The 12012-nt window shown below is 37.1% G+C and overlaps 1 protein-coding gene across 1 annotated transcript; it reads left to right on the top strand.

Moving 5' to 3' along the window:
• The first annotated feature begins 581 nt into the window (after nt 1–581).
• LOC136819915 (uncharacterized) lies at nt 582–2154 on the top strand. The gene is made up of 2 exons (XM_067076159.1): nt 582–850; nt 1020–2154. The coding sequence occupies exons 1-2, from the start codon at nt 582–584 to the stop codon at nt 2152–2154; spliced, it is 1404 nt and encodes a 467-aa protein (XP_066932260.1).
• The last annotated feature ends 9858 nt before the right edge of the window (nt 2155–12012 follow it).

Raw genomic sequence — 12012 nt, 5'->3', positions numbered from 1 at the left:
GCCATATTGTGCTAAAATCAAGCTTTCACATGCCAAAGCAGCAATATCCTTCAACAATGGTGAAAAGAATGAAGGAGGAGAAAGGCATAAAACTACATAATGCTCTTTATGAAGAAATTGGAATTCTCATAGGAGCAAACGTTCCATCCGTCCACATACCTTTGGAAGTCAAGGAAGGGGAGAAATTCGAACCACTGGCTATCAAAATGATTTTTGGATGGACCCTTTTCGGTGCCAGTGGACAACCAAAGACGGTATCAATGAACAGAATTGTGATCTCCATCACTGTGTACAAAAATATGGGATCAAGACTTTATTACAAACCCATCAGACCGTGACAAAGCCCTATCGATAGAGGATGAACGGCGTCACGAAAAGCTGGAATCGGAAACTGTTCTCGCTGATGGAAAGTATCAAGTACCAGTGCTTTGAAAGAAAGATGTAACACTTCCAAACAACCGTACTGTGGCCGAGAAAAGATTCGACCAACTTCAAAACAAGCTGAGAAGAGAACCAAACCTTCGAAAGCTTTACGACCAAAGTATGACCAAATATCTTGTCAAAAAATTATCAAAGTAGTTATGGAAATCACAAAGCTGGGTGGAAATCGCTTAACAAAGTTCGTTAGCAACGACCCGGAACTACTCAAGAACGTACAAGAAGAATTGATATCACCTTCAGTAAACATTCAGATGGAAGATAGACAAAATCATTCTACTAAAGCACTTGGCATCACTTGGAATACCAAAGAAGATGTGCTGACATTCCTGTCAAACATTGTGAACGCTTCTTCAACCAAGAGGGGAATCCGAAAATCACACCAAAGTGTCCGAAAAAAATTGGAAACATCGTAATTTCGATTTCTCTAAGGTTGAAGTTTCCAAAAATGTATAACAAGTGCTTCTAACAAAACAATCGAGCGATTTCAAAAAATCGAACAAAATTCTCCCTACTAAAATTCAACTACATATCTTTGGCGATGCATCCGAAAACGCTTATGGTGCAGTTGCTTATTTCAGAACAACCACAGAACCGATCAACGTCAGCTTTGTATCAGCCAAAGGAAGAGTTGTACCGACAAAACAAGTCCCTCTACCAAGATTGGAATTGAGTGCAGCAACAATTGCAGTACTATTATCCAGATTAACCATCAAAGAAATTGACTTGCCAATCGAGGACAGTCATTTTTGGAGTGACTCGACACTGACCCTCCAATACATAACAAATGAAAGGAATCGTTTCAAGACCTTCGTAGCAAACAGAGTCTCAGAAATTCGAGAATTGACACAACCTACACAATGGCATCACGTTAATGGTGAAGAAAATTCTGGTGGCATTACCACAAGAGGAGTCTTCAGCGTAGAAGAACTACTTCAGGGAAACAAAAAACGAAGTTGGCTCAAAGGACCATCATTCTTAATGGCAGACGAATCAACTTGGAAGGACGAGAAAATTGAAGAAATCGACCCTGCTGATACCGAAATCAGAAAAACCTTCATTTCAATGATTAGACAGGACAATTCAACCTGGTTACCTTACACGGATTACTCAAACTTTAACGTACGTTACATGGCTTGGGTTCTTCGTTATACCCGTAACCTTCGAGCAGAAGCTAAAAGAACACGTAAGAATTTCAAGAAGAAACGAGACAAGGGAAAACCTTACCTAACACCAGAAGAAATCAAAGCTGCAACAATTATCGTCATCAAGGATGTTCAGCTATCAGAATTCGATGAAAAAATCGATGACCTTACAAAGAAACAGGAAGTTGAAAAGGAGAGCAAACTATATCAATTCAAACCATTCCTAGACAAAAATGGTATCTTGAGAGTCGGTGGTAGACTCAAGAATGTCCCTGTCTCATTTGAAGCAAAACATCAAATTGTTATCCCCAAAGGACATGTTGCATCACTCATTGCTGAGAAATATCACAAAGAGAATGGTCACAGTGGTGTAAATCAAATCTTATCCGAAGTTATACAGAAATATTGGATATTATGTGGAAGACAAGTAATCAGTACAGTCATCAAAGCGTGCGTGGAATGTCAAAGATTTAAAAACAAACCTGAGATTCCAATGATGGCTGACTTACCTAACAGCAGAATGCAACTCAACCAACCAACATTCACCAACACTGGTGTGGATTTTTTCTGACCAATCCTTGTTAAACAAGGTCGCAAACGTCTGAAGCGCTGGGTTTCACTATTTACATGCATGACGGTCCGATGCGTCCATCTTGAAGTTGTAGCAAGCATGGAAACTGACGATTTTTTAAACGCACTCCAACGCTTCATCAGTCGCAGACAGAAACCAAGGAAGCTGCTCTCGGATTGTGGCTCAAACTTTAAAGGTGCGGTAAATGAGCTCAAAGAAGAACTAAGAAAATTGAACCAGCACAAGATTGGGGAATTTTGTTCACTCAGGGAGATTGAATGGCAATTCAACCCTCCATCCGCACCACACATGGGTGGAGCCTGGGAACGACTAGTTCGAACCGTCAAAACAAGCATGAAATTCACCCTGAAGAATGTAATATTAACCGAATTTCAACTTATGACATTCATAATTGAAGTGGAAAATATCGTGAACAGTCGTCCATTAGCTCCAATCAGCTAAGATCCTAAAGACTTAGAGGCACTAACACCCAACCACCTGCTAAAAGGATTCAACAACGCAGAAGTACTACTCAATACAGACAAAGCTTTGGACATCACAAAATGCTATCGCAAACGATGGAAGCACATTCAGATGTGCTGAGAACACTTCTGGAGTAGATGGAGATCTGAATATCTCCCAACACTGACAACAAGAGGAAAATGGGTCGAATAAAGGAGAAACCTGCAAGTTGGTGATATGGTCCTACTGCACACGGATGCACCAAGAGGACAATGGCCACTTGGTATTATTTTGGAAACAATACCCGGACGAGACAATCGAATTCGAATGGCGTATGTAAAAACGAATGCTGGTACATACCTCCGACCCGCTTCGAAGATTTACAGACTTGAACTTCCCAACGTTCGTTAAGGGGAGGGGTATATTGTAAAACATGTTCTGTTATTATTGACTTCAACGCACGCACATTTAAAATTAATAGTTTATTTGATACACGTATTATTAATTTCCAAATGACTTACAAAAATTTGTTTGTAATCTATCTAGCTTATCTAGAAATCCCTCTTATTTCTTTTGTATGATTGTATTCCCTAATGACATTGTTAGATATTTTGACATGTTGGTATGCTATAAAAGCTGTTGAAATTTTCATCTAATCAGAGAAGGTTGTGAGGGTAGCTCACGCCACATTTTGAAATGGTTTTTTTAACAGAGTTTATATCAAATCATTGAACAACCTCGCAACACTCATTCTCTACTTAAAGATTCCAAAATAAGTAGCTGCATAATGATGAAAGAAGAATGCTGCTTTCTTGTTATAAAGGAGTAAGATCGTATTTTCTTATTCTTTGGTTGGTTCGAGTCAAGCCACGTTACCTTGGTCCAGACCGCTGTTTGCACGTCGGGACAACTGCTTCGACTCTTGGTTTGGATCAAAGGAGATCTGGTGTTTGGATCAACGGTTATTGCTTGCTGGTGGATCGAGGGGATTGCTGGCTGGTGGATCGAGGTGATTGCTGGTTTGGTCAACGGAGATTGGTGGGATTCGAGTCAAGCCACGCTACCTTGGTACAGACCGCTGATTGCACGTCAGTACAACTGCTTCGACTCTATCTGCAAAGACTTAAATTGCATCAGTAAGACTCTATCTACATCCAAATTCCTTTGTAACCTGTTTCAAGTTTTGCGACTGAGGATAACCTGGTGTTTTCAGTTCGACTCAAGCTTACGTTACCTTGGTACAGACCGCTGCTTGCACGTCGGTACAACTGCTTCGACTTATCTAAGACTTCGATTGCAACAGTAAGACTTTATCTACATCCGAATTCCTTTGAAATCTGCTCCAAGTTTTGCAACTGAGAACACTCTGGAGTTTTTAGTTTGAGTCAAGCCACGCTTCCTTGGTACAGACCGCTGCTTGGACGTTAGTACAACTGCTTCGACTCTAACTGCAAAAACTCAACTGCTACGACGCTGTCTATCCACGTCACGTCGTCAACTCAACTGCTTCGACGCTGTCCATCCACGTCACGTTGTCAACCTCAACTGAGCTTCGTTGGTAAGGCTCTTTTCACACTTTAACTTTGTTTTGTAAAGTGTTCAACTCATCTGCTTCGGCACTGTCTGTCACACGTCACGTCGACAACTCAACTGCTTCGACGCTGTCTGTCAAACGTCACGTCGTCAACCTCAACTGAGCTTCGTTGGTTAGACTTTTGGAAAGGTTGCCGGTGCAAAAGTAAAATTTGTTATCTTCGTCGCACTGCTCAGACGTGGCAATTTCCGGATCATAAAGGCTGTAAGCACTTCCTTGGATATCTAGAGGCATCATATTTCTCCTCGATTTTTCAAAACTGCACTTTTAGGTTCCAAATAAACGGGGGGGGGCTCGAATAAACGGAGGGGTTGAAAAATTTTCTAGATTTTAGTAAACGGGGGAGGGGACCTAATTGCCGGGGGGGTTGGAGATTGTACTTCTGAAACCCAAAAATAAGGTACAAATAGGCTAAAATAGGCTAAAATCAGGCTATTTATTTAGAGCAAGTTGAGGGGCCTTCTCTTTGACAGCTGAAAATATTCTTAGAGATTAATAAACGGGGGGGGGTCCTAATAAGGTCTGGGGGTTGGAAAATTTTCGAAAAATTAACAAGCGGGGGGGGGGCGTTTATTTGGAGCCTAAGAGTAATGGACTATCGATTGGGCCTAGGTGTAGAACTTTTTCATCAGGAAGTCGAGGCATGGGAGAACATTGACGGTCATTATTTATAAATTTAGTGAAAGCTCCTTTGATGTATTTTTCGATCGTGATTGGTATTTTCTTTAGCTCACCATAATATACTTTGTTGTAGGAAAATACCTCTCCAAATTCACTTGGCGCAGCTTCAGTAAATTTATGTGTCATATTTCTTGCGCAGCTGTGTAATTGCACTTGCTTACGTGCATGTTCTTCCAAGGTCATGTCAACCAAATCCATATTTTCAATGGCTTTAGTGTGGTACCTTTTGACAACCCAAATACTTCCATCGGAAGCGTCAACTGCTTTGTAGGCATCTCGGAATCCTCCACGAGCAAATCTTTCTTTCTCGACAACAAATGATTTTTCGACTCCAGGTTCCCACATACGCAATTGAATATTAAAGGCTTCTAATTCAATTTTTGGACCTGTCTCCGGGTACCCTGGTGGAGGTTCTATAAATTAACCCATGTCCGTTCGTCCGTCCGTCCGTCCGTCCGTCCGTTACCAGCTTTTCTCAGGATTGGCTCATTAGTTTTTTTGCACAATGATGCAAAATGGCAATGCCCAGAACGTGACGGAGCCCGATTTTTGAGAAAAAATTTATTTGGGCAAATTTGGGCCAAAAACTACCTAAAAATAGGGTTTTTTGGACTTTGTGCAAAATCCTGTCATTACTTTTTTCTGATTTTTTGTACAAAGATGGAAGGCAATATTCTCTAAAGAATGGCTGAAGTGGTTTTTCCCGCAAAATTCTTATTCGCCTTAAAAAACGGATTTTCGTATTTTGAGGAAATTCCCTTTAACCAAATAAGAAAATATAGCTTTTCTCAAAGTTGACTCATTATTTTTTTCAGATTTTTTGCACAATGATGGAGGGCAAGATTCTCTAAAGAATGGCTGAAGTGGTTTTTTCTGGAAAATTCTTATTCGCCTTAAAAGATGGATTTTCGTATTTTGGGGAAATTCCCTTTAACCAAATAAGAAAATATAGCTTTTCTCGATGTTGACTGATAATTTTTTTCTGATTTTTTGTACAATGATGCAAAATGGCAATGCCCAAAATGTGAAGGAGCCAGATTTTTAAGGAAAATTTTTTTGGGCAAATTTGGGCCAAAAACAGCTTAAAAGGTTTTTTGGGCCTGAATGGGTTAAGTGATTTTCGTATTTGGGGAAATTCCTTTTTACCATTTTACATTATTCAACACACAAGCTTTATTTTTCCATTCTGAATTTTTGTACAATTATTGTCACTTTTTTCTTATTTTCATCTGATGTTAATCATTAGATAGGTCCATTCAGCATGTTGCTTGTTGTTGGCTGCTATTTCTTAACAAGTTTTCCAGCACGAAGGAAATCGGCTGCTGAAACTGAAGCAGCGTATTTGGTAGGTGGAATTTCTTGTCTGGAGGTTGTAGCAACAGCATGATTGTTTGGGCGACGATGTGCGGGTACTGAAGCTGGAATTGGGCGGTTCTTTGGATTTCCTTTCGATTATTCTTCATCGAAGCGTACTAGGTAAACCTTCTTTCCTTTTATCTGGTCCGTTCTCGTACAGGAGGGACCTTTGTCCGTGTCAAGAACGTCACAAGAGCCTGCAGGCATATTGTAAAGGTTTTCGCATACGCTTTCTTGATGTTTTCAATGGTTAAATCAAAATACTGCTCAAAAGGAACGAAATCCATAGTGGCTAAAGGTTCATATTTCTTTAGTCGCCCAGTAGGTGTAGTTGACATTCGTTGAATATTTATGTCGCTGACTTTAATTGCTGGTATCAAATCTCCTTTTAAATTTCTTTTATTTCCTACCTGATCCTCCAACTGATCCCAATCAGCGGGTCGTTTTTTAATTCTCATGTCTGCTTCCACTCACTTTCGTTCGTGCACGAGTTTTACAAAAACAATCAAAACAATAGAGAATAGACAATAAACAGACATCAATACAATAAATATTAAAAAAGTTGATATCAAAACAAACGCTCTTCATGTTGCCTAATGTTTGATGAATAATTTTGTCTGCAAAAAGAAGTAAATTTTTCAAGAAAATACAACCCACTAGCCAAACAAAGAGCAATAGAAAGGAAACGCACTACGACGGAGAAAAAATCTCTCATTTATGGTACCATAGAACACTGGAGTAAAGGTAGCCTGGGAATCCAAGCGTTAAACTTTATTAACAGTCTAGTTTATGATATTTTTGCTGCTTGTTTAACGCTTGGCGCAGGTAACTCGCCTGCAGGGAGATTTTTCCCTGCAATGCAGGTTCGGCCTGATTGGCCAGCTTTTGGCGTATTACTGAGCAGTACTTTCGCGCGCATTTGGATATTTTCGATGCGCACGCATAATTTATGGAAAAAGCTGACTCTGCAGAAAAAAGGAAAACAAATGAAAACATAGATTCATTTCGAAACAAAATGGCTGTTGGCTGGAAGTCTAAATATATGTGGCTGATGTTTTGATGTAGTTTTTAGTAGTTTTGAAAGTCTTTAGAGCTTGTGAAAGAGTTTTTATGGTAAGTTAATTATGTGTGTTTGCCTGGGTTTCCAAAGTTCAGAAAGTCTGTCAACAAGGGTTCACACGCAGACTGTTTATAACAGTCTGTGTGAAACTAATCTACCTGCACCAAGCTCTATAATCTTAGAACTTTGTGAGGTGAGGTATTTTTTGTTTTTTCTAAGATTATGAGGTTGGATTCCCAGGCTAGAGTAAAGGATATCATTTTATACTCTCCTACACATTTGTAATAATGTTTGGGGTCTAAGCACTAAGTTGTTTTGGCCTTGATGGGCCGTGAACTGTAAACAAACCAATAAGTAACTTCAATCTTTTAAGCCTGTAGGGGTATGGAGACAAAGCTGTCTTTGGCACTAATGGGCTACGTGAGAAGTGATTTTAAAAATAAAAAAACAAAATGCTTTTTAAAATGATATCGAAAAATAAATAAGAATTAAAACAAAATTTAAATCATTTGTGTGGCCTTGCTGGGTCGTATTTTAAGTTGTTTTTAAAGTCATTTTGAAAACGAAATTACTTTTAAATTGATTTCGAAATGAAAGTCAATTTAAATTGTAAAATAAAAGTTATTTTCATTTATAAAATTTCTTTTTTTGAGTTTTTTAATAAAAGATTACTTGGCACTTATGGACCACCATAGAGATGTTTACTGTGCTGTTTTATCATCATCACATAGTTTTGTTTTCATATGTAAAATTGTGAACTAAAAAAGTGTTAAGTAAACATTTTTTTATTATACTGTATTACACAATTAAAAAATATATTTCGGCACATTTCACTTGTTTATAATATATATAGTTTTTTTTTATCATTCCCTTGAGAACGGACCGAGTCCGAAACATGTCGGGAAAAATTAAAATATAATAGCCGCATTCATTTTCACAGTCTAACATATAGTTTTTTTTGTTTTGTTCAGGGGTAAATCCACAAAAGGTTCAAAGGCTTTTCGAGAGTCTTTCAGTCGAATCAGTGAATTACGTTCAACTTGCAGACAAAATGTCCCTGTTCTTGCTCTGAGTGCTACAATCGATTAGGACTTGAGTCAGTTGGTTATTGGAGTGGATTGTTATTATGCGTGAATGCGTGAAATGAAAAAACTTGCGGGTTATTGCGTGAAACTCAAGGAAAATTTGCCTGAATGCGTGAATTTCGTAACAAAATTGCGTGATTGCGTGAATTGAATGACCGCTGGGGGGCCTCATTGGAAGCTGCAATTTGTCAAAGTCGTTGAAAATTATATCAACATGCAGTGACCGTCCAAACATTTTGCTTGGAGTTATTAAAGTTCCGAAACAAGAGAATGTTGAAGGCCTTTGTTGGATTCTATCAATTTTAGGTAAAGCTGAATCACCCAAATTTGTTATCTTCTGTAAATCTGTTGATACAGCTGGTATAGTATATCAACAACTGAGAAGATTAAAAAAAAGCAAGACCTGACCTTAATCCAAAAAACCAGGAATAAAAATAAAAATATCGTCTTGGAATCTTTAACAGAAGTGGTCTTGTTAAAGGTTATTGTTGCAACAAGTAGCTTGGGGTGTTGGGTCAACATGAAAGATGTTCGGTACATTATACATTATGGTCCTGCATTCCATTTGGTCGATTACTGCGAGCAGGTAGAGATGGTAGCAGTAAGTGCCATGCTATTTTATACAGTTTTCCTCACCATTCCCATGTCACTCGATCAACGAAGAAATTTGTCACTGAAGCAAAAAACAAGTGCCTCAGATCAACCCTATATACACCCTTTAATGAAAACTGCGAAAAAGTGGAACCATTGAACCCTGGCCATTCTTGTTGTTCGTTTTGTGCTTCAAGTTGTGACTGTGATGGTGGTTGTGACTAAACTTTGTTTACCAAAAGTTGAAGAAATGGAAATTTGCAGTGAGAAAAAATCAGAAATGTTTCGCATGAGAGTAAAAATTTGGTCCGTGAAATGTTAGTTGAATTGCATGAGCAACAGAGTTCACTTCTTCCTCTACTCACTCCTCCTGAACTGGTCACTGGTTTAAGTGAGACTGTGATTGAAAATGTTGTGCAAAATCTACCTTACATGGACTAAGTTTCTTTTATCATTGGTGAATTAAAGGTTTTGAATCAACGTTGTGACAAAGAAATTGCAGTTATTGTAAAGGAAGCTTTTATTGATGAAGATGATGAGGAAACTGTTTTCCTTGACTTGAATGATGATTGTTATGCTGAAGAAAATGATAATGAAACATTTACTATTGGTCAGAGTTTAACAACAACTGACTAGGAATGTCTGTCTGAATATTCACTTAGTTCAGACAATTATAGTAGCTTAGAGTACAGTGACTATTAGCATTCAATTTTATGTCTCAAAAAGCTGGAAGTGCAAGTACTTTCAAAGATATATAGGAATTCATTTTGATTTTTTTTAAAGTTCGTCACTAATAAAATTAAATATTACAGGGGAACCTTGTTTTCAAACGACTTTGCCCTAAATTAGAAGATGTTCTTGGCACATTGTCTTAAAATTTCATCAATTTTGTCTCAAAACTTAAGCTTATTTTTAGTCTGGGTGGTCTGATATAATGTTTGTATACAAAATGTACCAAATTGATTTAAAAATGTTGAAAATTAATTTTGGGCTATAGTTTTATATCCTTTCTTTTTATCTTATGACTACATACATTGGAGGTTATATTTTACATAATATATACACTATTTATATTTACAAAATCAATAGTTACCAGTGTACCTATGATCAAATGAGTTCTAAGCATGTAATATTTTTGCACCTTAAACAGCCATTTTTTTTATATCTTCAGAATGAGGGAAGTGTGATACCTCAACCTCTCAGATTTGGCTGAAATTTTGACCAGGTGAGCTCTTTTATGAGAAAATAAGATTCTGAATATTTCAGCTTCATATCTTATCTAGTTTCGGAAAAGTTTTTAGGGGTCAATTTTTTTCAAAGCTAACTTTCATCCCTTATAACTTTTTTTTGAGTTCTTTGTTTTTCTTGACTTCTGTTTGTTTTGTCAGGTCTATTACAGACCACAAAAATGAACAGAAAAAACTAAAAATGTGCATCTAAAAATATTTCAAATAAATTTTTTTGGCCCCCAGCAAAAAGTGTCTCAAAAACTGAGAAAAATAATTTGGTGGGGTCTTTTGGCCAGATTTTCTGGAGATTGGTGAGGCTTTGAACCATGAATTCAATTTGAATCTAGAAAACAAATGGTTCTTATGATAGAAAACCAAAATCGAGACTTTTAGGGGCCATTTTGAGTTTCCAAATGGTAGCTAAAGTTGCAACCGCAGCAAAATATCTGAAAAATATTAAATCTTTGAAGGGCCGTAACTTTTTGCTGCAACAATAGATTCTTTTTCAAATTTTCTAGAAAGTTTCCTCACATCATGTACTTTCATCATGTAAAATATCCCGATGGGAAAATGAATACCCTTTGCTCAGTGATCTAAAGAAAATTGCTCTAAAAATCGAAAAATGTTACCGCAAAAGCAAATCGGATGTCAGGGGTCTTTTGGCTAGATTTTTTGGAGAAGTGAATTGAATTGAATTGAATTGAATTGAATTGAATTGAATTGAATTGAATTGAATGAATTGAATTCAATTTGAATCTAGAGAACTAATGGTTCTTATGATAGAAAACCAAAATCAAGACTTTTAGAGGCCATTCTGAGTTTCACCACCGCAGCGGAATATCCAAAAAATGTTAAATATTTGAAGGATCGTAACTATCTGTTGCAACAACAGATTTCTTTGAAATTTTCTAGAAAGTTTCCTCACATCATGTACTTTCATCATGGAGAAATGAGTACATTTTAAGTTATGCTATTTCAAAGTTACTGTTAAATTTCAGTTAAAAAATTGCTCAAAATTGCTAGATTTATAAGAAATTATGTAAATGAGCGGGAAATGAGCATCAAATTTTCTAACAAGAAAAATTTTCAAGAAAAGATGTTGCAGGGGAAAAATGTTGCAAGGGGGGAATGTTGCAAGGGAGAAATGTTTCTAGGGGGAAATGTTGCTAGGGGGAAATGTTGCAGGAGAAAATAAAATGTTAAGGTATGTGTTCACCTTTCTTGACACATTCTCTTCAATTCATCATATTTTTAGAACAACAAATTTTTATATATCAAAAGTATATATTTTCTGAAAGCCAATAATATTCTCTTTCTAATGGTAAAAGTTTCAGCTGAATTTAAAAAACTAGGCAGGATATAATTAAAATCTTGAGAATTTTAACCTTACCTACTTCAAAGAAGTTAAAGTCACCCATAGCTTTTGAATTATGAAAAAATAATTTCGATACTATGTTCCCAATAGATTGAACTAAAAAGTGTCTTGGGAGTTTCTTTGGGATTGACTTTAACTCTTTAAATCCTAAATTCTGTAAAGCCTGCTGTCCACTAGTGCTATTCTTAGTTATCGCGAAATTTTATCGCGAAACCTTATCGCATGTCTGAAGTTATTTTTAGACTTTACATGTCCACTATAAAACAGTGTAATCGCGAAATAAAAATCATTTCCTCAAAGCTTCAAGATGAGAGAGGAGGAAGAGCTACAGTTGGCGCTTCTTTCTTGCTTGCTTTTAAAACATAGGCAACGGAAGTAAGCAAAAGTGAAAAAGAAACGTAAAGTCTGGGTAAAGGAAATCTTTA

Source organism: Clytia hemisphaerica, unplaced genomic scaffold (assembly GCF_902728285.1).
Source record: "Clytia hemisphaerica strain Z4C2 unplaced genomic scaffold, Clytia hemisphaerica genome assembly, whole genome shotgun sequence".
Taxonomy (NCBI): Eukaryota; Metazoa; Cnidaria; class Hydrozoa; order Leptothecata; family Clytiidae; genus Clytia; species Clytia hemisphaerica.
This window is presented reverse-complemented; position numbering and strand designations above follow the sequence as displayed.